Here is a 23,656-nt window from a genome sequence, read left to right as displayed (position 1 = left end):
GAGACCGGTAGTAAACATAAATAAGGATGCACTTTTTGGCGTTTGATTTCTCCATTTGAGGAAGGTTTCTGATGGATCATCCGTTCTGCCGTATTGGACAATCCAGTCACTACTGTTTTGTTTCGCTTATTTAAAACCTGCCAGCTCGCCTTGTCCCATCACCTGTCACCCTTTTTATTCGTTGACTCACCTATCATGGTTCTTTTCCAAGCGGCTCAACCCTGTAAACCTACTCCTCCTATCACTTACCATGAAATGCTGTTCAGCAACAAGCACCGAATCCCGGCAGATCAGTCAATCTACGTTGATGCGGCTACCAAGCGAACCGTTACTTATGGGGAGCTTCAGACTTTGATTGGACAATATGGTGCCGGCCTGTACAAGCAAGGCATGCAAGTTGGCGACGTGATTGCAATCTGTGCCCCCAACTCGGTAAGCTCTAGTCTACAACTTTTTTCCTTTTTAGATGATAGTCCGCTAAGCCCAGATGTATCCTCTTTAGGTGGATTATGCAGTTCTGTTCCATGGTATTCTTGCTTCCGGTAAATCTTTCTAGATGATATGGTTCGGTAACGGAATGAATCTAACTAATAAATAATATCGATGCGGGTGTAGGTGGTATCATGACAGCCCTTGACCGTGCCTCGGATGAGCAAACTATCTTTGAAGACCTTGAGACGGTGAATGCCCGATTTATCGTGGCCCATCCTTCGACACTTGATAAAGTTCACCGCGCAGCGACACGGCTTGGTATTCCAAAGGAACGTATTTGGGTTCTTGGTGAGCCTTCTTCGGACAGCGATTTCCAGTCGGTCTATCAAGCGTTGCTGGATCACGATGACTTCTTGAAAAAGTTCCCGACTTTTACCCCAGAGGAACTCAAGGTTACACCTGCTATGCTCTATTTCACCTCTGGTACAACGGGAAGGAAAAAAGCTGTCAACATGTCGTAAGTGACGATCCTAATCGCACGAAAACCGGTAAAAAGATTGACATTTTTTCTTCAAATTTTGCGAGACATCATGTTGTATGCACCGGTTTCATTCAGCGTGATTGGTGGATGCCTGGGAATCCCAGTGTCTCCTTTACCGAATTTCACCACGGGTCGGCTTTGATGGTCACTTTTTCATTGACTGTTTTCAGCGGAAATCCAACTTATATCATGACCGAGTTCGATTTCGAAACCTTTTGTAAACTAGTGGAAGAATATCGCATCACTTTTGTGGCTCTGCAAACATGGATCGCGGCGAGATTGGCCAAGGATCCTATTGTAGATAAATACAACCTGTCATCCCTCCAGCGTGTGCTCTGTGGTGGTGCGACATTGGACCCTGCTATTATGGAAATGGTTTACAAACGTCTTGGTATCAAGATCCTGAATTTGTGGGGTATGACAGAAACTCTGAATGTCCTGTTATGTACTCCGGACGAGAGCGCGCAAGGATATACGGGAAGATTAGCTCCAGGTTTTGAAGCTAAGCTGGTATCCCAGGAAGGCCAAGGTTGCGTAGGATAATGTGGTTTACGGCGAAAGGTGTACTGCATACTAATGAGATGTCGATCCTTTCAGAACTTGGTATTGGCGAGACTGGTGAATTATGGGTCAGAGGCCCTTCCGTTACACCCGTAAGTCCCACCTTATTGACATACGTACAGCGGCGAACCAATCATCTTATTTTTAGGGATACTATCGAAATCCAGAGGCTACTGCCAAGGCAATTGACTCGGACGGGTTCATGCATACAGGCGATATCTTTACGGTCAATGCCGATGGTTACTTTACCTTTTTGGATCGCCAAAAGGACCTGATTAAACATTACGCATACGAAGTAAGTGGGCGCTTTTTGTTACAAACTTGTCCAAAGGGGTAGTTATACTAATTCCTGCTGTAATCCTTATCAGCTTAAACCATCCGAAATTGAAAGTGTCTTGGTAAATATCGCAATCGCAAATAGATGAGCAAAAGGATAGGACTTACACTGTGTAATCGACTAGATCAAATTGCCTCAAGTGGCCGATTGTGCTGTGATCGGCGTGTATTCTTCCGAGTACGTAACGGATCTTCCACGCGCTTATATTATGCTAGCGAATGGTTACGAATATAAAGAGGGCATGGAAAAAGAGATTCAGGACCATGTGGATAGCCAACTTGCTGACAGATACCATCTTCGCGGCGGGGTGGTTATCATGGACGAATTACCACGCACCACTTCCGGCAAAATCAGTCGACCAACGTTGCGTCAAATGGCTCGAAAGTTGACCTCTGCTGCTTGAGATCACAGTCGCCCACAAAAACACACCATCTCCTGTTGCTGAACCACTTGCCATATATCCAGAGTTTTTTCCAGTGTTATATATTCATATATGTAACAGAATCAGTTTATTGTATTATTTCTTCTTCAAAATATACAGTCGTAACCCGTCTTTTAAATACGCATCCTGCTTCGCATCATTTTCACCCTATGTTAATTGTCGTTAGAATCATGGATCTGAACAATGTTATTCCATCGAACTACTGACCTCATGGAGAGTAAAATGTTTCCGTGCCATTTGGAAAAACCGTTTATCGGCTTTTCTTCGTTTTCGGTAGCTCATCAAAATCAAGGTATCCTTGGAACTCAATTCCAAAAGCGTGTGAATAAGCGGCTCAAACGCCACTTCGAGATAGACGCAGTCAGAGGCTAAAATGACATCCACCGACCCCGGAGCTATGCTATCTGGTAATGGCTCTCCCCTACATGTCAGTCAAAAAGAACCACGACACATAAAAGAGCGATAAAAAAGAAATACCCAGCAAAAAAGTGACAGGAAAAAGAGTGAAAGATGCAATGAGTATCAAGAATCATGAAAGAAGCCACATGCGCCTAGGCGCATATGATCTGCACGTCTGCAAAGCATAAAACAAACAAAAGAAAAGGCGGATGCTTCTTTTGGATGCATTCCCTTTTTTTTCCCTTTTTTCTTTGTGTGTGTGTGTCTGCATTGGCCTACCAGTTAAGAACGGAAGCAGTTGTGATGTGAGCTACGTCGTTGAGGGCTATATTCTCTCGCAAAAGATTCATCAGAGGTCTGTTTGAAAAAAAAAAAGGACAGAATACGGTCAGTCACGTTGTCATGGCATTGAACCATTCGATCTTGTCTTCCATGCTTACTCTTGATCGGTCAGAATCAAGCTTTTTACATCAGGGTATGATTTGGCGACAGCTAATCCGACGAGACCAGTTCCACTACCGAGCTCGAGAATGCGTTTATTTTTGAAATCTTGGGGATAGTCGACCAAATAGGAGATCATCATATTGGCGGCTTCCCAGATCTTGCCGCCGCAGCCGCCACTCATGTCTTGGGCCAGACGGATCGTCCATGGCACCGTGTCCAAGGTGAAATCCGAGATGCCTTTTTCGACTTCGGCTTTCCGCGTTTCCAGCTCGAGGGTTCCAAAGGGATCCTGGTAGAAATCGTCTTCACTACTTTCGACAAGCATCATTTTTGCAATAAATGAACTAGAATGTGTAATGGGTATAGTGTTGGAATGTGACATGGAAATGATTTAGGGAAATCTCTCAATAAAATTGAAAAAAAAAATATTCGGAGCTGGCTCAATTTCATTTCCGCTCGCCAAGATGCGATCCGTGCCTTCCGAGATGCACTATTCGCATGCAATTTGTTTCACCTTAAGTTTAAGCTCACAGTACGCCTGTAGCAACTGATTACGTAACAAGAAGATTGCCTACACAGCATTGGCATCTGACGGACATCTTATTGCATATATACGAGCTTATCTGGCAGGTATGCGTGCGACATCTTTATTCATCCTCAAGGCAACGTTCAGTCCACACTCCGCTAGCAACTAAAAAAGATCCTTTCAAAATATCCTCTGTGGAGAAATATTCGATAGTTGGGATTTGACAGATACAACATGGATGATTGCAAAGGGAAGCAATATTATTAGAGGCTGATGATCAAATTATGGGGTAGTTTTGGAGGTACCCCTGAGATGATTCCTAAGAAACGCCGCCAACTCATGGTGGTACTAGATCCATGTAAAATTATCAAACCAAAATGATTTGCCAAGACGGACCAGGCATTGATTTTGATTGAACACAAAAACAAGCAAAGTTGTACAGTTTCCAACCTTGTGGGTCAAAAGCTTTCACGGCTGGAACGGTGTAAAAATACAGCTGGATGACCCAACCAGTGCGCTACGCTAACTGTAGGCGGGGATATTCTAAAAACTCGATATCAAATACATTTCGAGGAAATAGACCAGCAAACGTATTACATTTCATGCAAATTCGTCGTCGGTAAAATTTACTGGCATTCGCCGGTTCCGCCGCCGTATCACAATTGTGCCCAATATCATTGGCCACTTTAGCCTTTATTTAGGTTGGCAGATGTCCGGTTGAAACTAGCATTCACTCTCAATAAGCACTGTAAAACCTTTTAATGCATCTTTTTATTGTGACAGTAGCTATTATACATATGCAATACCTGTCGTAGGACGAAAAAAAAGAAGAAGAAAGCGGTAAGTTATATGATGAAGCACGAGCTATACAACCACTGTCTCGTTGCGAGCTATCTCACGCAATGCTGATCGATTAGTTTTGCCAGTGGTGGTGCGTGGTAATTCGCCCATGATAACCACCCCGCCACGAAGGTGATATTTATCAGCAAGTTGGCTGTCCACATGCTCCTGAATCTCTTTTTCCATGCCCCCTTTATAATTGTAACCATCCTCCAGCCTAATATAAGCGCGTGGAAATTCCGTCGCGTTCTCGGAAGAATACACGCCGATCACAGCACAATCGGCCACTTGAGGCAATTTGATCTAATTGATTACACAGTGTCAATACTATCCCATCACTGATCTACATGTCATTGTGATCATTTACCAAAACACATTCAATCTCGGATGGTTTGATCTAATAATAGATTTGGGCAGGAATTAGTATAGATGTCCATTTCGGCAGACTCGTAACGGAAGCCGGTACTTACATGGTACAAATGATATTTAATCAGGTCCTTTTGGCGATCCAGGAAGATAAAATAACCATCGGCAGTGACCGTAAAGATATCGCCTGTATGCAGGAACCCGTCCGAGTCAAGTGTCTTGGCAGTAGCCTCTGGATTTCGATAGTATCCCTAAAAATAAGATGATTGGTTCACCGCTGTACGTATGTCAATAAGGTGGGGCTTACGGGTGTAACGGAAGGGCCTCTGACCCATAATTCACCAGTCTCGCCAATACCAAGTTCTGAAAGGATCGATATCTCATTAGTATGCAGTACACCTTTCGCCGTAAACCACATTATTCTACGCAACCTTGGCCTTCCTGGGATACCAGCTTAGCTTCAAAACCTGGAGCTAATTTTCCCGCATATCCTTGCGCCGACTCTTCCGGGCTACATAGCATGACACCCAGGGCTTCGGTCATACCCCACAAATTCAGGATCTTGATACCAAGACGTTTGTAAACCGTTTCCATAATAGCAGGATCCAATGTCGCTCCACCACAGATTACAAACTGGAGTGACGACAAGTCATATTTGTCAACAATAGGGTCCTTGGCCAACTTAGCCGCGATCCATGGTTGCAGAGCCACAAAAGTAATGGCATGTTCTTCCACCAATTCACAAAAGGTTTTGAAATCAAACTCGGCCATGATGTAAGTAGGGGTTCCGCTGAAAACAGCCAACGAAAAAGTGATCATCAAAGCCGATCCGTGATGGAATTCGGTAAAGGAAATATTGCGAGTACCTGGCATCCACCAGTTACGCTGAGCGATAGCGGTGCATAGAACATGATGTCTAATAAAAGTTGAAGAAAAAGATCAGTTTTCTTGCCAAATAAAGTGACAGTTTCGTGCGATTATGGTGGTAACTTGCGATAAGTTGACGGCTTTTTTTCTTCCTGTGGTACCAGAGGTGAAATAGAGCACAGCAGGTGTGACCCTGAGTTCCTCCGGGGTAAAAGTCGGGAATAGTTTCCAAAAGGTACTATGGTCCAGCAATGCTTGAGAGACCGACTGGAAGCCGCTGTCCGAAGAAGGCTCACCAAGAACCCAAATACGTTCCTTTGGAATACCAAACCGTGTCGCTGCTCGATGGACCTTGTCAAGTGTCGAAGGGTGGGCCACGATAAATCGGGCATTCACCGTCTCAAGGTCCTCAAAGATAGTTTGCTCATCCGAGGCACGGTCAAGGGCTGCCATGATACCGCCTGCATTTGCACAGATATTATTTATCCGTTAGATTCATTCCGTTACCGAACCATAGCATCTAAAAAGATTTACCGGAAGCAAGAATACCGTGGAACAGAACTGCATAATCCACCTAAAGAGGGCACATCTAGGCTTAGCGGATCAAACGGATCATCCGATCCAAAAGCAAAAAAGGTGTGACCTCCACTTACCGAGTTGGGGGCACAGATGGCAATCACGTCTCCGACTTCCATGCCTTGCTTGTAGAGACCGGCAGCGCATTTTTCAACCAAAGCCTGGAGCACACCATAAGTAACGGTTCGACTGGTAGCCGCATCAATATAGATTGGTTGATCTGCCGGGATTCGGTGCTTGTTGCTGAATAACATTTCATGGTAAGTGATAGGAGGAGTGGGTTTGCAGGGTTGAGTCGCTTGGAAAAGTACCATGGTAGATGAGTCAACGAATAAAAAGGGTGGCAAGTGGTGGGAGAAGTCGAGCTCGCAGGGTTTAAATAAGCGAGAACAATTCAATAGTGGCTGGACTGGCCAAAATGATAGAAAGGATTATCCACAAGGAACCTTCCTCAAAGGCCAAAAAGTAAATGGAGAAAAAAAAAAGGGTTCGATGAGCCACACCACCATCACTAAATAAGAAAAGTAATCATTGTTTGTGTTTTCTCCCAGGCTCCTGTGATGCCATCGGACTCCAACGTTCCACAATTTCCAGCCATTCTAAAGCCTTTCAGTTTGATAAAAACATAAATGTCGAAATGTTCTTTGAGAGGGTTTTCATAGTATTATTGGGTTAATCTTTTAAGTTTAAGTGTTCGGAAAAGCTTGTCTGTAAGTGCTGAAAGTTATTCGTGTCTCAAACGTTTGACTGGAAAAGAGGAAAAGAGGCCATTTTGCAGACAACATTCAGGTCTCTCCAAAGTACTATACCTTAAATCAAGACATCGATAACGTGATAGTTGTTCGCTTAGTTAGGATCTTACTTGTATGATAATTCCCAGTAAATTTCCACTCATGGAGAGGTCTGCAGGACTGATAATGGTCAAGTGATGATTCGGACAAGTCATTATGTAATATCGAGCCACGGAAGTAATTGCCAGAAATACAGGTATCAGACCTAATCTGCGTGAATTTCTATCGCATGAATACAATGAAAATGCTGACATTACTCGAAACAAATGAAGCGACTGGTTCTCGTGCAGGATTCAAAAAAAAATATCAAGAGAGAATGAGCGGTGCAATGGCCTTTCAAGCCACTCACGTTCAGATGGGTGGCTCATCTTGATAGAATACAGTACGCATAATAACGTATTACATGCACATACAGTAAGAATCTCCCGGTAGTCGCCGGTTGCGCCGTAGTCCCAAAAAACACCACCAAAAATGGTTCCAGGTTATTGGCTCTCCAGTGAAGCTAGCTTTCTCTCTAGCACTCTCGTCCATATGAATACAGTATCACTCCACGGTAGACAAAGAGCTTTGCTTGTAAAGTCCAAAATCAAGAAATACATATCATAAAATAAACACTGTGAAATCTTTTGATACATCTTATTATGGTAACATCATAATATATGCATAATGTTGTAAGAGAAAAACGTAAGAATGGAGGCCAATTAGGTAGCGTCAGTTATACAGCCACTACTGCCTCGTTGCGAGCTATCTCACGCAAGGCTGGTCGATTGGTTTTGCCGGTGGTGGTGCGTGGTAAGTCTTTCATGATAACAACACCGCCGCGAAGATGGTATTTGTCCGCGAGCTGGCTGTCGACATGGTCCTGAATCTCTTTTTCCATGCCCTCTTTATACTCGCAACCATTCGCCAACATAACATAAGCACGGGGAAGTTCCGTCGCTTGATCCGAGTTGTAGACGCCGATCACAGCACAATCGGCCACTTCAGGTAACTTGATCTAATCGATGATCTGCATGTCAGCCTTACCCATCGCTTATCCCTGTGCGAATGTGATAACTTACCAGGACAGTTTCAATTTCAGATGGTTTGATCTGATATCGATCCGGACAGGAGTTAGTATCACTACTCCTTTTCGACTCACACACATAATGAAAACCCGTTACTTACATGGTATAAATGATATTTGATTAAATCTTTTTCGCGATCCATAAAGACAAAGTAACCATCATTGGTCACCTTGAAAATATCGCCTGTATGCAGGAACCCGTCGGAATCAATTGCCTTGGCAGTAGCCTCTGGGTTTCGGTAGTATCCCTTAAAACAAAGGTGATGATCGGTTAACATATGCAGGCATTTAATATATCACTACCACGGTTGAACTTACAGGTGTAACTGTAGGGCCTCTGACCCATAATTCACCAGTGTCACCAACATCAAGTTCTGAATGATCGGTATCTCATTAGTTATGCATGGTAAATTTTCATGGTTACACGTTGTCCTACAAACCTTGTCCTTCTTGGGATACCAATTTAGCTTCAAATCCTGGAGCTAATTTTCCCGCATAGCCTTGCGCCGATTCATCCGGGCTACATAACATGACACCCAGGGCTTCGGTCATACCCCACATATTCAAAATCTTGATACCGAGGCGTTGGTAAACCGCTTTCATAATAGCGGGATCCAATGCCGCACCAGCCGAAAGTACAAAATTAAGCGAAGACAAGTCATGTTGGTCCACAATGGGATCCTTGGCCAATTTAGCCGCGATCCATGGTTGCAGAGCCACAAAGGTGATGGCATGTTCTTCCACCAACCGACAAAAGGTTTTGAAATCAAACTCGGTCATGATATAAGTAGGGATTCCGCTGTAAACAGCCAACGAAAAGGTGATCATCAAAGCCGATCCGTGATGGAATTCGGTAAAGGAAATATTGCGAGTACCAGGCATCCACCAATCACGCTGGGTGATACTGGTGCATACAACACGGTGTCTGGGAACAAGTTAGATTTATTGTCATCCATTGCTGATGTCTGCTTGTCACTTACGATAAGTTCACGGCCTTTTTTCTTCCGGTTGAGCCGGATGTAAAATAGAGCATAGCTGGTGTAACATCGAGTTCATCGGGGGTAAATGTCGGGAATTCTTTCAAAATGTCATCATGATCCAGCAACGCTTGATTGACCGACTGGAAATCGCTGTCCAAAGATGGCTCGCCGAGCAGCCAAATACGCTCTTTTGGAATACCAAATCGGGTTGCTGCGCGGAGAACTTTGTCAAGGGTCGAAGGGTGGGCGACAACGAATCGTGCGTCCACCGTCTCAAGGTCATCATAAATGGCTTTTTCATCCGAGGCACGGTCAAGGGCTGCCATGATACCGCCTACAATAAACAAAACGGTTTTGGATTATTGCTACATCACTCCGTTGCCAATCAAGGCATTGTTAAGTCTTCCTACAAACAATAAAAAAAGACTTACCGGAAGCAAGAATACTATGGAACAAAACTGCATAATCCACCTGAAAGTGACACATATGAGTTTCATCGACCATCCGATCCAAATAAGAAAGAGATTGTAGACTTGAAGCTTACCGAGTTGGGAGCGCAGACTGCAATCACATCACCAACTTGCATGTCTTGTTTGTAGAGACCGGCTCCGTATTGTCTGATCAAAGTTTGAAGTTCTCCATAGGTAACGGTTCGCTTGGTAGCCGCATCAATGTAGATCGGCTGCTCTGCCGGGGTTCTGTGCTTGTTGCTGAATAGCATTTCATGATAACTAATAGGAGGAGCAGGTTTGTAAGGCTTAGTCGCTTGGAAAAGAACCATGATGAATATAGTGTGAAAAAGTGTAACAAGAGTAACCGATTGGAAAAAGCCCGCTAATTTAAAGATCCCCAAGCTGCACTGTTTGAGATAATTTAGCAGAAAAAAAAATTAATTGCGGAGATTCATTGGTCGATCCGGGAGAACCGAACACCCGTGGAAAAAAAATTACACCTGAAAAAAAACCACTTGCTCGTTTGTATTGATGAAAGCGGCTCTGCAAAGCAGACAGCTAATGACGTTGCCAGCAAGAAAATATGTCTCAAGTTGCTGCCAGTGTCCCCATTCCCATTCGTCAAAAAGCTCTCCACCTATCATGTACTTTACGGTGCGCTTATATCAAATATCCACCAACCAATTAACCTAACATTGTCCACCAACAAATTGAGTAAAAAGGTGTATTTTTGAAAATGCGCTATCCTCTGATTGGCCTTTTTACTAAAAATGACAAAAAAAAAACCGCAAAGAGATACACATTTTTTTTTAGATACAGAAAAAAAAAAGAAAAAAAAGGGTGAAAAAGAATGAACAAAAGAAATGAAAAAAAAAGCATCATTATTAAATTATGGTGATTGTCTACCAATCCAACTTTTGCTTCTTGGCTGTGCCGATGGCCTTGACCTTGGTCGCGGAGCCGGTGTAATCCTTGCCATCCAACCAGGGCCATGAATCCGAGCGCTTCGATTCAAACTGTTCAATCTTTTCCTCCTTTTGCAGGGTAAGACCGATATCGTCCAGACCGTTGATCAGGCAATGTTTGCGGAAGGCTTCGACTTCAAAGGGGAATTCAGCATTGGGAATACGCACAACCTGGTTCACAAGATCGACTTCGATTTCCGCGCCTTCCTTGGCCGCTTCAGCTACGATTTCCAGTTGATCTTGAGGAAGGGTCAATGGGAGCATACCGTTCTTGAAGCAGTTGTTGAAGAAAATATCGGCGAAACTGGGAGCAATCACGCAGCGAATCCCAAAATCGTTGAATGCCCATGGAGCATGTTCACGGGAACTGCCACAACCAAAGTTGGGACCGGTACAAACCATGATGCAAGCCTTGCGGTAAGGTTCCTGATTGAGAACAAAGTCGGGATTTTCCTTGCCGGTGGCGGAGTCGAATCGAAGAGCGTAGAACAGGGCGCTGCCAAGACCGGTACGTTTGATTGTCTTGAGGAACTGCTTGGGAATGATCATATCCGTGTCAACGTTGGCAATGGCAAGAGGAGCAGCATATCCTTTCAAGGTCGTAAACTTGGGCATACCGGCAGCCGAGACAGGCGCACCAACCGAAGGTGTATTGGCAGGAGCATCCGTGACGGGATCGGCCTGTTCAGCGGCTTGTTCATGCTGTTCCGTCGATTCTTCTTCGACCTCAGGTTCTACCTTGGGAGGCGATCGGGGCGATCGAGGCGCAACAGGTTCTTCGGGGGCTTGAAGCAATTTACGAACATCGGTCAAATAACCCTTGATACCGGCAGCGGCGGCCATGGCAGGACTCATCAAATGGGTACGGCCACCTGCACCTTGACGACCTTCAAAGTTACGGTTGCTGGTGGAAGCACAACGTTCACCGGGGCTCAGCTGATCAGGATTCATACCCAAGCACATGGAACAACCGGCTTCACGCCAATCAAAACCGGCCTCCTTGAAAATGCGGTCCAAACCTTCACGTTCAGCTTGACGTTTGACCAAACCGGAACCAGGCACCACCATGGCATAGACCCAATCAGCTACATGTCGTCCCTTGACAATATTGGCAGCATGACGCAAATCCTCGATACGCGAGTTGGTGCAACTTCCAATGAACACCTTGTCAATCTTGACTTCTTCCATGGGTGTGTTGGGTTCGAGACCAATGTAATCCAAGGCGCGCTGCATGGCCGCTTTCTTGCTGGGATCGGATACCTGAGCCGGATCAGGCACTTGTCCAGTAATGGCAACGACGTCCTGAGGACTGGTACCCCAGGTCACGGTAGGAGCAATGTCAGCCGCGGCAATTTCGACTTGAACGTCATACACTGCATCAGGATCGGCACGAAGCGACTTCCAGTAGGCGACCGCACGTTCCCATTCTTCACCCTTGGGAGCAAGAGGACGATCACGCAGGTATTCAAAGGTAATATCGTCGGGAGCAATCATACCTGCACGGGCACCGGCTTCAATGGCCATGTTACAGATGGACATTCTCGCTTCCATGGAAAGCGATTCGATGGCTGAACCGCAGAATTCAAGCACACAACCAGTACCGCCAGCAGTACCAATAACGCCAATAATATGAAGCACAATATCTTTGCTGGTCACACCAGGCGTGAGTTCGCCTTGCACACAAATACGCATGTTCTTACTCTTTTTCTGTAGCAAGGTCTGCGTAGCCAGCACATGTTCCACTTCCGAAGTACCGATACCAAACGCCAGTGCGCCGAAAGCGCCGTGAGTCGAAGTGTGGGAATCACCACACACCACGGTCGTACCGGGAAGAGTGAAACCTTGTTCGGGACCAATAACGTGCACAATACCTTGACGATCGTCCTCCATGCCAAAATATGTCAAACCGAAATCCTTGACATTGGCTTCCAAAGTCTCGCACTGAGTTCGTGAGTCGGCTTCTTCGATAAAAGTCGTAATGGACTTGAATTTCTTTCGGCTGCTGGTCGGAATGTTGTGGTCGACAGTAGCCAGTGTGCAGTCGGGACGACGAACGGAACGTCCGGCATTGCGAAGACCTTCGAAAGCTTGAGGACTGGTAACTTCGTGGACCAAGTGTCGATCGATGTAAATCAAACAGGTACCGTCGTCTTGACGATCGATGATGTGATCGTCCCAAACTTTATCATAAAGAGTACGAGGGGTGGTATTAGAAGAGAGCATTGGGGAGATTGGATATATTTCAGAGAAAAGAAGAGTGGGGAGAAAAAAAGAAAAAAGATTCAAATGAATCGATTAATATAGAGAAGAAGAAAAGCTTGAAGAGAAAAAGAAGAGAAGAAAAGGAGAAGAAGAAAGCGAAAAAATGCGTTGTAATAAAGACAAAAGGTGAGTAAAATCGATCCAAGGTGAATGATAGGATAAGCGATTTTAGTGCGGGACGTGAGTCAATGGTGCCAATTCCTCCTCATTGGCAGATCTCCATCCTGTAAAATGCCACCGGTCAATGTGACTCAATTTTTGATTGGCTCCCACCCCATCAAATTCAACTGACGTAGATTTTTCCAAAATAGGGTTAAAATCCCCCTTTCGCCCTACTTTTTCCGACGGGGACTTTGCATACAGTATATTTCATTTCTTCACCAACCATTATTCCCACGGTTCAAAATGATTCAAACCAAGGAATTAAAAACGGAATGCCATTCTTCTTTGCTTTTTCTTTCTTTTCTTTTTTTGTACGAGACCATCTGTCAGTGAACGAGCAAGAAAAGGCGGAGATTCAAATAAAGATGGAAATTCAATAAGGGAAAGACCAATTTTCCAGTGATCAAAAATATGATGGAAGGTTGCCGTGCTAGAAAGGAACCGCGTCAAAAATAAACTTTCAAAGTAAAAGTACATAGGAACGAACAGGGGAAAGATTAGGAAAGGTTGAGCAGTGGAATGGGCAGAGTTATTTTCGGTGGAAGAGAGACGACACAGGCCAGAAATGTCATTGTTGCTTTCGAATAAAACTCTTATCAAATTGGTGATCTCTTTACACATGCATAAACTGCTTATCTTCTCCTTTGTGTCTTATCGTGTTTGTAATTTATATAGTAACATATTTATTTAAACGATGATAATCGTATTTCAGAACGTCTGATAAATCCGTAATACTAATCCAATTCCGCCTTGCGAAGGTTTTTTCTTGAAACATGACACAAAGTTGAAATAGCCTTTGACCCACAGACCAAAATCTGTGCAATAGAGTTAAAATTTTGATGAGTATGGTCGCAAATACACACAATAAATATCCTCTTGCTTCGATGGATTTTTGAATATTCTTTTCTGGTATCATATTTATTGCAGCATTGTCCATGACGAAATCATGATTTGACGTGACAAAAGTTGCAACGGCGCCGATGATTCTCGTTACTTTTTGAACGGGTTTGGACTTGTGTAAGTGGTTGGAGTCATTACTGTAAGCGGCGTCGCTGGGTCCCTTCCATGAGCAAGATAAAAATGCGTGTCGTGAATAGCTGGGTGATAGCTGGTGTTGTAAAGCCAAACGCAAGTGTCTGATGTGTGTGTCCCAGTGTCTTTCTTCCGCGAAAAACGAGATCATACGTATGTCTCGCATTTGTGCTTGCATCACTTGGATTCTTTCTTCATCTTCATTATTGAGACGGTGCAGGGTCGCCATTTATTGCTCCAACTGCAGCGCTCTTCTTTCATGATCAGGAACTTCGAATTGTGGTAGCGATAGTTGTTCTGCTGGTTCATTGTGTTCTAGAGCGTCCACAGCTTCTGAATCGGCTACTTCATCCACTTCTTCATCACTAGAAATGATGATTATATCGTCTGTTTGCGTTTGAGGGGTTGGGTTGGACCGGTTGTCGATCAATGTTTGGAAAACATTCTCATTCGGCTATATAAAGAGGTGAGTAGGGTGTTAAACCTTCGTCTTTTTTTTTTTCTTACCTGCAGACGACGAACAAAAGGGGAGCTGGACTGACGCAAAACAAAGATTGGCGAGGTGCTATCTGTCCATACCCTCTCTGTGCAACCAAGTGCTTGCAAAGCAAGAAGCGATTGTGGGCGAACGCAGGGCATGTGCATATCCAATTACGGTACAGATATGCCCATGCGTCAGCAAGCTCATTTTCCACACAGAACCGGTAGACTTCGGAAACACATCGCTCGTGAATTCCGTCAGCAGTACCTGGATGCGAATGTATTAGACGAAAAAGTTAGTTGCGTGGTTTTTCTTTTTTTTTTTTTTTGTTTGTGGCAATTACCATGCGGGATTGCGAGGACACTATTGATAATGCCTTGTGATCTTTTCAATAAGGCATGACGTTTGTCCAGAGGGCAAGTTACGTCGCTTCTCATAGTGATGGATCGGCGGAAGTCGATGGACAGGAAGGGTAATTCTGTATTTGCTTGTCGAGGATCGTAGTACGTATTTGCGGTTTGTGCCGGTCTAACTTTCGATTCATGGCACGCTGAATTTGGCAGAGACATATCAAACGCGACAGGCTGACTTTGGAAAAAAACTGACAATGAATAATCACTAAATGTGATGTGTGAATTTTTTGACAAACGACAGTTTCCAAAAAGGGAAACTTTGTCACTTTTGCAAATAGAACCAAAAATACAAATCACAACAAAGCATTATTTTAAAGTCATAACCAAAAGTTGAAGTTCTGCAGATGGTGGGCATGAAAAATCTGTAAACACAAAAGCTTTTTATTTTTCTGTGGATCTATAGGAGGTGTGGGAAATTAGGAGGACATTCACCTCCGGAGAGCATGCATTTGTGTCACTGTCATTACAACAAGTGGCGAATCATGCATACCGAGAGAGGGGAGGAAAAAAAAATGATGTGATTGTTATTGGTTGATGCGAAAATTTTAAGGTTTTTTCTTCTTTACAAACGTTCCAAAATGGGAGTCAAAGCTTCGACAATCTTATCACCGACTTCGGTGGTGGAGGCAGTACCCTTGAGATCGCGAGTACGGACGTTATTATCCAAGACTTGTCGAACCGCGGTTTCGATAGCCTGAGCTTCCTGTTCAAAACCAAGAGAGTAACGGAGGAGCAAAGCGGCACTGAGGATGGTGGCAATGGGATTGGCAACGTTCTGACCTGCGATATCGGGAGCCGAGCCGTGAATAGGTTCGTACAAACCAACACACTTGCTCTTACCATCGGGCAAACCGTTAAGCGAAGCTGAAGGAAGCAAACCAAGGGAACCAACGATGACCGAAGCTTCATCGGACAAGATATCACCAAACATGTTTTCCGTTAACACCACACCGTTCAAACGCTTAGGGTTAGCCACCATGGCCATGGCAGCCGAATCCACCAAATGATGCTCGTATTCGAGTTCGGGGAACTCCTTGTCCAAGGTCTCGGTGACCACCTTGCGCCACAAACGCGAAGTGGCCAACACATTGGCCTTGTCAATGGAGTGAATTTTACCGACGGGGTTCTGCTTTCTGGCAAGCAAAGCAGCGAGACGAGTGACACGCTGAACTTCTTCGGCCGAGTAAGGAAGGGTATCATAAGCTAGCGGGCATCTGAGCTTAGCGAACCATGTCTCATTAAAACCCTTCTATTTTTATTTTTTTATTTTTACCTTTGCCGTCTTCACCGGCTTCTTTGCGTTCACCAAAGTAGATGCCACCGACCAATTCACGAACAAACACGAATTCGGTACCTTGCACGATGTGATCCTTCAAAGGCGACAAACTGGTCAAGCTGTCAGAGGCAAAGGTCACGGGACGCAAGTTGGCATATAAATCGAGCGATTTGCGCAACTTCAAGAGACCTTGTTCGGGACGAGGACCGTTGCCGATCTTGGCACCGGGCAAACCACCCACAGCACCCAAAAGAATAGCATCAGCGGCCTTGCATGCCTCCAGCGCAGATTCAGGCAAGGGTTCACCTAAAAATGACATGGCCGATCAGTACCTCGGAGAAACCCCATTACAATGGTCAGCCTATCTTACCAGTCTTTTCAAGGGCGGCAAGACCAATGAGTTCATCGGTAAAATCAAACTCGACGTTCAATGCTTTGGCGCGGATAGAAGCAATCAACTTCAAGACCTTGACGGCCTCACCAACGACCTCAGGGCCGACACCATCACCAGGCAAACACACAATGGAAATCTTCTTAGCAGTCATGATTAGATAAAACGGGAAACCGATGAAAAAGAGAAAAAGAAAGGGTGGGAAAACACTAAAACCTTTTGAAGAGGATGAGGGAATGGAGATGTGAAGAGGAGTCTGAATATTTAGAGTGAGGTTCGATGATTCATGGCATATTCATCCAATGGCAGTGCTTCCAGGATGGAAACGTCTGATTGGGTAAGTCATTATCGTGATCGGGTGTCAGACGAAAAAGAACCATCTCAGCGGGTTCCTTATCCTACAGTAGTGATGATTGAGACGACCACTGCTCTGCTCCATTCACAAAGAATTTAGAGAACCCCTCGATCATAGTTCCGTAATACAAGGATATTTAGTGACTTTAGTCGTCAAAAAGATTATGGCAAAAAAAAAAAAAAACGAGAAGGACAAGATTTGGATGATATTCAACAAACTTTGATGGTGTTTTTATTTTCATTTTTATTTTGAACGACCTTATCCGTCAACGGAAAAAGATACAAATAATTGAAAATAAAAAAAGTAGAGTTGTGAATCTTGTTCTTTTTAAGAAAAATGAAATCCAACGCTTTTGACAAAACGTTGTAATGAAAAAAAGGGGAGTACGAGATGAACATGGATTTTGAAGCTTTTTTTTTTCTTCTATGATGAGGGTGGATCTTCTTTTTTATATCTACCAGTGAACACTGCTTCTTCTTTTTTATATTTGAATGTTCCGCTTAGTTCTTGCCAACGTTTTCAGGTCGAAGTTGACGGACAGTTTGACCGGCTCTCCAGATCTCGGATTCACGGATTTCCTTGAGTTCCTCTTCCAACTTCTCACGGTAATCGGGTTGAGAGTTGCGGTCGAGGGAACGAGCGGTTTCATCACCATCCTTGACGGACTTGTACAATTGTTCGAAAACGGGCTTGGAAGCCTTGTGGAAGGGTCTCCACCAGTCAAGAGCACCACGCTGAGCAGTGGTAGAGCAGTTGGAGTACATCCAGTCCATACCGCGTTCACCGATCAAGGGGTAAAGAGACTGAGTGGCTTCTTCGACGGTTTCGTTGAAAGCTTCCGAGGGAGAGTGGCCATTGGCACGCAACACTTCATATTGGGCTTGGAAAAGACCCTGGATGGCACCCATCAACACACCGCGCTCACCGAACAAATCAGAGTACACTTCCTTTTCAAAGGTGGTTTCGTACATGTAACCAGAACCAATACCAATACCCAAAGCAATGGTGCGGTCACGGGCCTTACCGGAGGCATCCTGGTGCACAGCAAAGGAAGAGTTGATACCACGACCTTCCTGGAAGAGACGACGGACAGTGAAACCTGAACCCTTGGGAGCGACAAGGATGATATCGATATCTAAATCAAGCTCAGATTAATATCTCTTTGTCGAAGATAAACGTTTCCTCAACACGACAGAACAGATTGGATGACTTACCCTTGGGGGGAATAATGTTGGTTTGATCCTTGTAGACAATGGAGAAACCGTGGGAGAAGTAGAGGGTCTTGCCGGGAGTCATGAGAGGAGCCATCTGGGGCCAGATTTCCTTTTGATAAGCATCGGAAAGCAAGTTCATGACAACGGTACCCTTGTCAACGGCATCGAGGACAGGGAACAAGTTCTTGCCGGGAACCCAGCCTTCTTCAATGGCTTGCTGGTAGGTCTTGCCTTCACGCTGACCAATGATGACATTGACACCGTTATCGCGCAAGTTCAAAGCCTGACCGCGACCCTGGGGACCGTAACCCAACACAGCAATGGTGTCATCCTTGAAAGTCTCCAAAAGCTTCTCTCTGGGGACATCCGAACGTTCATAGACGGTTTCCTCGGTACCACCAAAGTTAAGAGTCTTCATGCCGCGCACTTGAGTTGGAATGGCCTGATAACAATGGAAAATTTCCATACGATAAGAAACAAAAACTCATTAGCTTATCTGCGAAAGAAAAACTTCATTGACCGAGTCATTTATCGGTATTATCATAAAAACATAATGTGCCAAGGATACTTACGACAGACTTGACAGCAGCATGCTTCCATTGAGCAGCGGCCATCACACCAAGGGGACGGACGGAAGGACGGGCAAGAGCGCGCGCCGCGGAGCGGGCGGCAGTAGCAAAGATTCTCGCAGACATGAGAGAAGAAGGGAAAAGGTAGGTAAAGGAAAAAAGAAAAAGAAAAAGAGTAAGAAGAAAAAGAAGAAGAGAAAAACGAAAGCCCTCGGATCCGCGTTGTCTTTATTATTTTTTTTTGGTGGGATGTTGCATGTAACGCCATCTGGCTAAGACGTCGAGACAAAGAGGAGATTAGAATTTTTTGGACAAGCAACTATGACTACCCAATCCACTCCGACTCCGCATTTCTAATCTATTTTTTTTTTACCGCTCCTCTGGTACAAAACTCATCGTTATGCCGAACCGATGGTGCATTGGAGCCATTGAAATTTAACCCTAATTAAACCGATGTTTTCTCGCAATAAAAATGTTTCCTTATTTTCATATGTCAACTGTCATGGATTTGTTGTCTTTTGAAACCATGGTGATTTCAGCGCGAGTGCGTTGGTCGGTTGATCCGTCGTTTTTTTGATGGGCCCTAGATTTCCTATTTTTTGACTTTTTGGTGCGGCACGTCAAAAAAACCCAAAGCAAAGATAATGCTTGGTTGTGAGCAATGGAGATTCATAGTGGTATATAGCCAATCAGATCAAGCGATGGAGGGGCCTTATCAGTCCAAACAAATCCCGTCATCCCCGATCGGCGCTCTGATTGGTGTGAGTCATTTCGTATCCCTAATGCAGCAAGAGAAATGGCAGATAATCTATTCACATGTCACTTATTCTGGCCCATCCTCACCCATTTGGTAATTACGATTTTTTAGCATTGGTATGGACCTCTTTTCATAAGAAAGTGTTATCTGTACATGGATCAACATTTTAAATAGGTCCATGGCACCTATGGTGCTTATTTTTGCTGTCAAAAGGAAACAGGGGGCAGCAGAAATGACGCTAAATATTTTCTGTTGACTCATTGTGTTCACACTCCGAAATGAATATGATTCGCTGCTTCTGAACTTGGCCCTTCCTATTCAGCATTTCTCCATATTTATTTAATCGATCCCATTCGACTTCCCTTGTTATCAATTTTTTTTGTTTTCCTCTTTTCCGTTTAACTTATTTCAATCCTCTCTCCAACGGATTTTCCAAAACGTAGTTCCTTTCAAAAAACAAGTTAACAACACAATGCTTGCATCAGCCACAGCAAGAAGTCCTTCCAGACTATTCCATCAAGCCAATGCTCTGTATCGTCGACACGCCATGGCAGCATGTATGATCCATACCACTCGAAAATCCAAAAGTGCCGCTGGAGCCGCTGCCGCTGCAACAAAGTAATGATCTGGATGTTTTTCATTTTGCGTCCAATGCTATATGAAGTTGATGTCTTACCCCACTTCCTTTTTTTTTTTTCCTGCAATTTTCTTTTTGGATGATCTAGTATCGCAGCACATACGGGAATTGGCGCTGAAGAAGCCGCTCAACATGTGAAGCCTACCAAAGTGCAACCTCTTTACAAGAAGAATGCCGTTGCCATGGATGACTCCTTTGTTGGCATGTCGGGCGGTGAAATCTTTCATGAAATGATGTTGAGACATGGTGTGGAACATGTCTTTGGATACCCCGGTGGGGCTATTCTCCCCGTCTTTGACGCTATTCACGAATCGGAATACTTTAAATTCATCCTTCCTCGACACGAGCAAGGTGCCGGTCATATGGCTGAAGGTTATGCGAGAGCCACGTATGTAACCCAACAGAGAAACCCTCTTGATGACAGACAGAGAAAAATACTGACCAAATCCATGTTTTATTTTCTATTGAATTTTAGTGGTAAACCGGGTGTGGTTCTTGTTACTTCGGGACCAGGTGCAACCAATGTGGTGACTGCAATGGCTGATGCTCAAGCCGACGGTACACCGCTGGTTGTTTTCAGCGGCCAAGTTGTCACCTCCGCCATTGGCACGGACGCTTTCCAAGAAGGTGAGGACTCGGCGGGAGTTTTTACTTTATTTTTGTTGGCCGTATTTAGTAACGTCCCTTTTTATGTGTCTGTGTGTAGCCGATGTTGTTGGTATTTCACGAGCATGCACCAAGTGGAATGTGATGGTGAAGGATATCTCTGAACTTCCTCGTCGTATCAACGAGGCATTCACCATTGCAACGAGCGGTCGACCGGGTCCTGTGCTTGTTGATCTTCCCAAGGATGTTACAGCTGGTATTCTGCGACGTCCCATTCCTACCAAATCAATGATTCCCTCTCGTCCCGTTGCCATTCCCAACACCGCCATTGGTGCATTTACCGAAGATTCATCGGCCGAAAGCGCTCAAATCATCAAGCGAGCGGCGGAATTGATCAACAAGGCCAAACGGCCCGTTATTTATGCCGGTCAAGGTGTGCTGGGTCATGCCGATGGACCTAAAGTGCTGACAGCGCTTGCCAACAATGGTAATATTCCCGTCACCACCACTCTGTGCGGTCTCGGTGCGTTTGATGAACTCGATCCCAAATCGCTGCACATGCTCGGTATGCACGGTTCATGCTACGCTAATTTGGCCATGCAAAACGCCGATGTGATTATCGCTCTGGGTGCTCGTTTCGATGATCGTGTCACTGGTCGATTGGATGTGTTCGCTCCGGAAGCGGTCAAGGCGGCCAATGAGAACCGCGGTGGTATCTTGCACTTCGAAATCATGCCCAAGAACATCAACAAGGTCGTTGAAGCCACCGAAGCCATTGAAGGTGATGTGACGGAAAACCTCAAGGCCCTCCTTCCCCACATCGAGAGCTCTGAACGCAAGGAGTGGTTCGACACGATCCAGGGATGGAAGAAGGATTATCCTTTCTACTATGAGCCTGCGACTTCCGATGACAAAAAAATCAAGCCTCAGCAAGTGATTGCGGAATTGAACGAGCAGACGCTGGATAAGAAGGATAAGGTGATCATTACCACAGGTGTGGGTCAGCATCAAATGTGGGCTGCTCAATATTACCGATGGAGACATCCTCGTACCTTTATTACTTCAGGTGGTCTGGGTACCATGGGTTACGGTCTCCCCAGTGCTATTGGTGCCAAGGTGGCGAAACCGGATCACATTGTGATTGATATCGATGGCGATGCTTCGTTCTCCATGACGGCGATGGAATTGGCCACCGCGGCGGAATTCAACATTGGTGTCAAGGTGTTACTGCTGAACAACTCGTTCCAGGGTATGGTCAAGCAATGGCAAGACTTGTTCTATGAAAACCGATACTCTGGTACCACGATGAAGAACCCCGACTTTGTCAAGCTGGCTGAAGCCATGGGTATCAAAGCCCTTCGTGTCAGCAAATCCTCTGAAATATCTGAAAAGATGGCCGAATTCTTGGCTCACGATGGTCCCGTCTTACTGGAAGCCGTGGTGTGCAAGGAAGAACATCTTTTCCCCATGGTCCCCGCCGGTCGAGCCTTGCATGATTTCATTGTCCATCCCAAATTGACCAAGAAACACTAAAAAAACAAAAAGATTTCTCCAAAGCGTCAGGTCCCCTTTTCGAGGATCAAAACAAAAAATGAACATTCTATGCTATTCATATTTCATGTTTTTATACTTTTCTTTGCATCTCTTTTTTTTTATTTTTTTACCCTGCATAGCAAAAAAGGAAATAGATCTGCTTTTTTTTTCCACTCTTTTTCCGTTCCATTTCATTGTGTTTCTTGTAATTTTTCCGCTCATTTTCCCCAAATTTTCCTAGCACTTCTGTTTCATCACGTTTCTCAAGCAATCAAATAAACACACAGAAAAATCAGAATCACATCAGCCTGTCCTTTCCCGTCGTCTGTATAGTCTAATGAAATTTCTTTAATGCGTAATACTAAGGAGGTTGAATGCGAAAGACGAATCGTTGAGTCATATAATATGTATACAAAGATAGTTTTTTTTTTACTGTCTAGTTCTTGCTGTGTTGGACCTTCCAGGCATCAAGCCACTGTTTGACCCGTTCTACGTTACTCTCCATATCATCGGTGGTAGTGCTCTGGAGTTCCACCACAATTTCTTCAGCGTACGATTCACGGGCAGCTTCCAATACAACCTGCATGATCTCGCACTCCATATTTTCTTCAATCTTGCGCTTATTGTAACCTCTGCCGTCCGAAATTAATTCCGTCAGTTACATCACAAATTGGTGCACACAAAGCCAAACAAAAATTTCTTACCTCTTTTCCATACGATCATACAAAGTAGCGGTATCCGTTCGCAATACCAATATTAAATCAAACCAACGCTCAGGGAAAATTTCGCATGTATGAAAATCAACCACTTTGCCACCTTCTTTCATGACGTCTTCCAATTCATCCAAAAGCTAGAGTAATCGAAAATCAGTCACACTTGGTCAGCTGTGTAAAGAACAATAACATTGCTCAAAAAATCATACCTTGTCCTCATCCAACACATGGGTATCAAATTCTTCCAAATAACCTTCATGCAATTGATTTGTCTTGACAATCTCACCGACATTGACATGCTGCAATCCAGTCAGTTGAGCAATCATTTCGCTGGTGGTAGTTTTGCCGGTACCGGGAGTACCAGTAACAAGAATATTAGGTAAATCTCGCTCCATAGTGGGAATAACGTCTGAATCAGAATCGGATGCGTATGCCATGTAGGTAGGGAACAAAAAAAAAGATTGTAAACGGCTCTTTGATGTGATGCTCTTTTTTTTTTCTCTGTCCGAGTATCGGAATATGAAAACTTTGGAATAACCAACCACATCAAGCAAACCTTTATCAGCCGCACCGCTGAGCCATAACAAAGACAATGTCCTTCCATTGATATGATTAAAACATGTAGGCAAAACCTATCAATGTATTTACTTTTACTGCTACCTGTTGGATG

The 23,656-nt window shown here is 44.5% G+C and overlaps 10 protein-coding genes across 10 annotated transcripts; 2 read left to right on the top strand and 8 right to left on the bottom strand.

Moving 5' to 3' along the window:
• Nucleotides 1-195: 195 nt before the first annotated feature.
• On the top strand, nucleotides 196-2,274 carry BYT42DRAFT_613773 (uncharacterized protein; the record flags this gene model as incomplete). The annotated part of the gene is made up of 8 exons (XM_051571777.1): nucleotides 196-432; nucleotides 503-542; nucleotides 616-949; nucleotides 1,018-1,502; nucleotides 1,571-1,626; nucleotides 1,683-1,829; nucleotides 1,903-1,932; nucleotides 1,996-2,274. The coding sequence occupies 8 exons, from the start codon at nucleotides 196-198 to the stop codon at nucleotides 2,272-2,274; spliced, it is 1,608 nt and encodes a 535-aa protein (XP_051423819.1).
• A 50-nt stretch (nucleotides 2,275-2,324) lies between these two features.
• On the bottom strand, nucleotides 2,325-3,620 carry BYT42DRAFT_328317 (putative methyltransferase-domain-containing protein). Its single transcript, XM_051563059.1, has 4 exons — nucleotides 3,153-3,620; nucleotides 2,992-3,069; nucleotides 2,521-2,734; nucleotides 2,325-2,460 (listed from the first exon to the last, which is right to left on the bottom strand). The coding sequence occupies exons 1-4, from the start codon at nucleotides 3,536-3,538 to the stop codon at nucleotides 2,389-2,391; spliced, it is 750 nt and encodes a 249-aa protein (XP_051423818.1). The 5' UTR covers nucleotides 3,539-3,620; the 3' UTR covers nucleotides 2,325-2,388.
• Nucleotides 3,621-4,426: 806 nt separating this feature from the next.
• BYT42DRAFT_532241 (uncharacterized protein) lies at nucleotides 4,427-6,992 on the bottom strand. The gene is made up of 8 exons (XM_051565429.1): nucleotides 6,409-6,992; nucleotides 6,290-6,329; nucleotides 5,883-6,216; nucleotides 5,320-5,804; nucleotides 5,196-5,251; nucleotides 4,993-5,139; nucleotides 4,890-4,919; nucleotides 4,427-4,825 (listed from the first exon to the last, which is right to left on the bottom strand). The coding sequence occupies exons 1-8, from the start codon at nucleotides 6,643-6,645 to the stop codon at nucleotides 4,547-4,549; spliced, it is 1,608 nt and encodes a 535-aa protein (XP_051423817.1). The 5' UTR covers nucleotides 6,646-6,992; the 3' UTR covers nucleotides 4,427-4,546.
• Nucleotides 6,993-7,734: 742 nt separating this feature from the next.
• BYT42DRAFT_604834 (uncharacterized protein) lies at nucleotides 7,735-10,235 on the bottom strand. The gene is made up of 9 exons (XM_051571108.1): nucleotides 10,119-10,235; nucleotides 9,713-10,027; nucleotides 9,600-9,639; nucleotides 9,169-9,502; nucleotides 8,629-9,113; nucleotides 8,507-8,562; nucleotides 8,290-8,436; nucleotides 8,184-8,213; nucleotides 7,735-8,119 (listed from the first exon to the last, which is right to left on the bottom strand). The coding sequence occupies exons 2-9, from the start codon at nucleotides 9,947-9,949 to the stop codon at nucleotides 7,838-7,840; spliced, it is 1,611 nt and encodes a 536-aa protein (XP_051423816.1). The 5' UTR covers nucleotides 9,950-10,027; nucleotides 10,119-10,235; the 3' UTR covers nucleotides 7,735-7,837.
• A 287-nt stretch (nucleotides 10,236-10,522) lies between these two features.
• On the bottom strand, nucleotides 10,523-12,808 carry BYT42DRAFT_545815 (3-isopropylmalate dehydratase; the record flags this gene model as incomplete). The annotated part of the gene is made up of 1 exon (XM_051565838.1): nucleotides 10,523-12,808. One exon carries the CDS (start codon nucleotides 12,806-12,808, stop codon nucleotides 10,523-10,525), a length of 2,286 nt encoding a protein of 761 aa, XP_051423815.1.
• Nucleotides 12,809-14,156: 1,348 nt separating this feature from the next.
• BYT42DRAFT_604832 (uncharacterized protein) lies at nucleotides 14,157-15,300 on the bottom strand. The gene is made up of 3 exons (XM_051571107.1): nucleotides 14,866-15,300; nucleotides 14,549-14,789; nucleotides 14,157-14,495 (listed from the first exon to the last, which is right to left on the bottom strand). Exons 1-3 carry the CDS (start codon nucleotides 15,089-15,091, stop codon nucleotides 14,468-14,470), a joined length of 495 nt encoding a protein of 164 aa, XP_051423814.1. The 5' UTR covers nucleotides 15,092-15,300; the 3' UTR covers nucleotides 14,157-14,467.
• Nucleotides 15,284-16,827, bottom strand: BYT42DRAFT_568900 (3-isopropylmalate dehydrogenase). The gene is made up of 3 exons (XM_051568227.1): nucleotides 16,582-16,827; nucleotides 16,209-16,517; nucleotides 15,284-16,138 (listed from the first exon to the last, which is right to left on the bottom strand). Exons 1-3 carry the CDS (start codon nucleotides 16,754-16,756, stop codon nucleotides 15,498-15,500), a joined length of 1,125 nt encoding a protein of 374 aa, XP_051423813.1. The 5' UTR covers nucleotides 16,757-16,827; the 3' UTR covers nucleotides 15,284-15,497.
• A 333-nt stretch (nucleotides 16,828-17,160) lies between these two features.
• BYT42DRAFT_568895 (ketol-acid reductoisomerase) lies at nucleotides 17,161-18,963 on the bottom strand. The gene is made up of 2 exons (XM_051568226.1): nucleotides 18,172-18,963; nucleotides 17,161-18,092 (listed from the first exon to the last, which is right to left on the bottom strand). The coding sequence occupies exons 1-2, from the start codon at nucleotides 18,635-18,637 to the stop codon at nucleotides 17,458-17,460; spliced, it is 1,101 nt and encodes a 366-aa protein (XP_051423812.1). The 5' UTR covers nucleotides 18,638-18,963; the 3' UTR covers nucleotides 17,161-17,457.
• An 871-nt stretch (nucleotides 18,964-19,834) lies between these two features.
• Nucleotides 19,835-22,576, top strand: BYT42DRAFT_568892 (large subunit of biosynthetic type acetolactate synthase). The gene is made up of 4 exons (XM_051568225.1): nucleotides 19,835-20,115; nucleotides 20,223-20,522; nucleotides 20,610-20,761; nucleotides 20,841-22,576. Exons 1-4 carry the CDS (start codon nucleotides 19,970-19,972, stop codon nucleotides 22,271-22,273), a joined length of 2,031 nt encoding a protein of 676 aa, XP_051423811.1. The 5' UTR covers nucleotides 19,835-19,969; the 3' UTR covers nucleotides 22,274-22,576.
• BYT42DRAFT_568891 (adenylate kinase isoenzyme 6-like protein) lies at nucleotides 22,577-23,447 on the bottom strand. Its single transcript, XM_051568224.1, has 3 exons — nucleotides 23,196-23,447; nucleotides 22,978-23,123; nucleotides 22,577-22,905 (listed from the first exon to the last, which is right to left on the bottom strand). Exons 1-3 carry the CDS (start codon nucleotides 23,421-23,423, stop codon nucleotides 22,710-22,712), a joined length of 570 nt encoding a protein of 189 aa, XP_051423810.1. The 5' UTR covers nucleotides 23,424-23,447; the 3' UTR covers nucleotides 22,577-22,709.
• Between the last annotated feature and the right edge of the window lie 209 nt (nucleotides 23,448-23,656).

The sequence above is a fragment of the Radiomyces spectabilis genome, assembly GCF_025331425.1.
Source record: "Radiomyces spectabilis strain NRRL 2753 chromosome Unknown BYT42scaffold_6, whole genome shotgun sequence".
Classification (NCBI taxonomy): domain Eukaryota; kingdom Fungi; phylum Mucoromycota; class Mucoromycetes; order Mucorales; family Radiomycetaceae; genus Radiomyces; species Radiomyces spectabilis.
The sequence above is the reverse complement of the archived record's forward strand: the minus strand, read 5'-3'. Positions and strand labels throughout refer to the sequence as shown.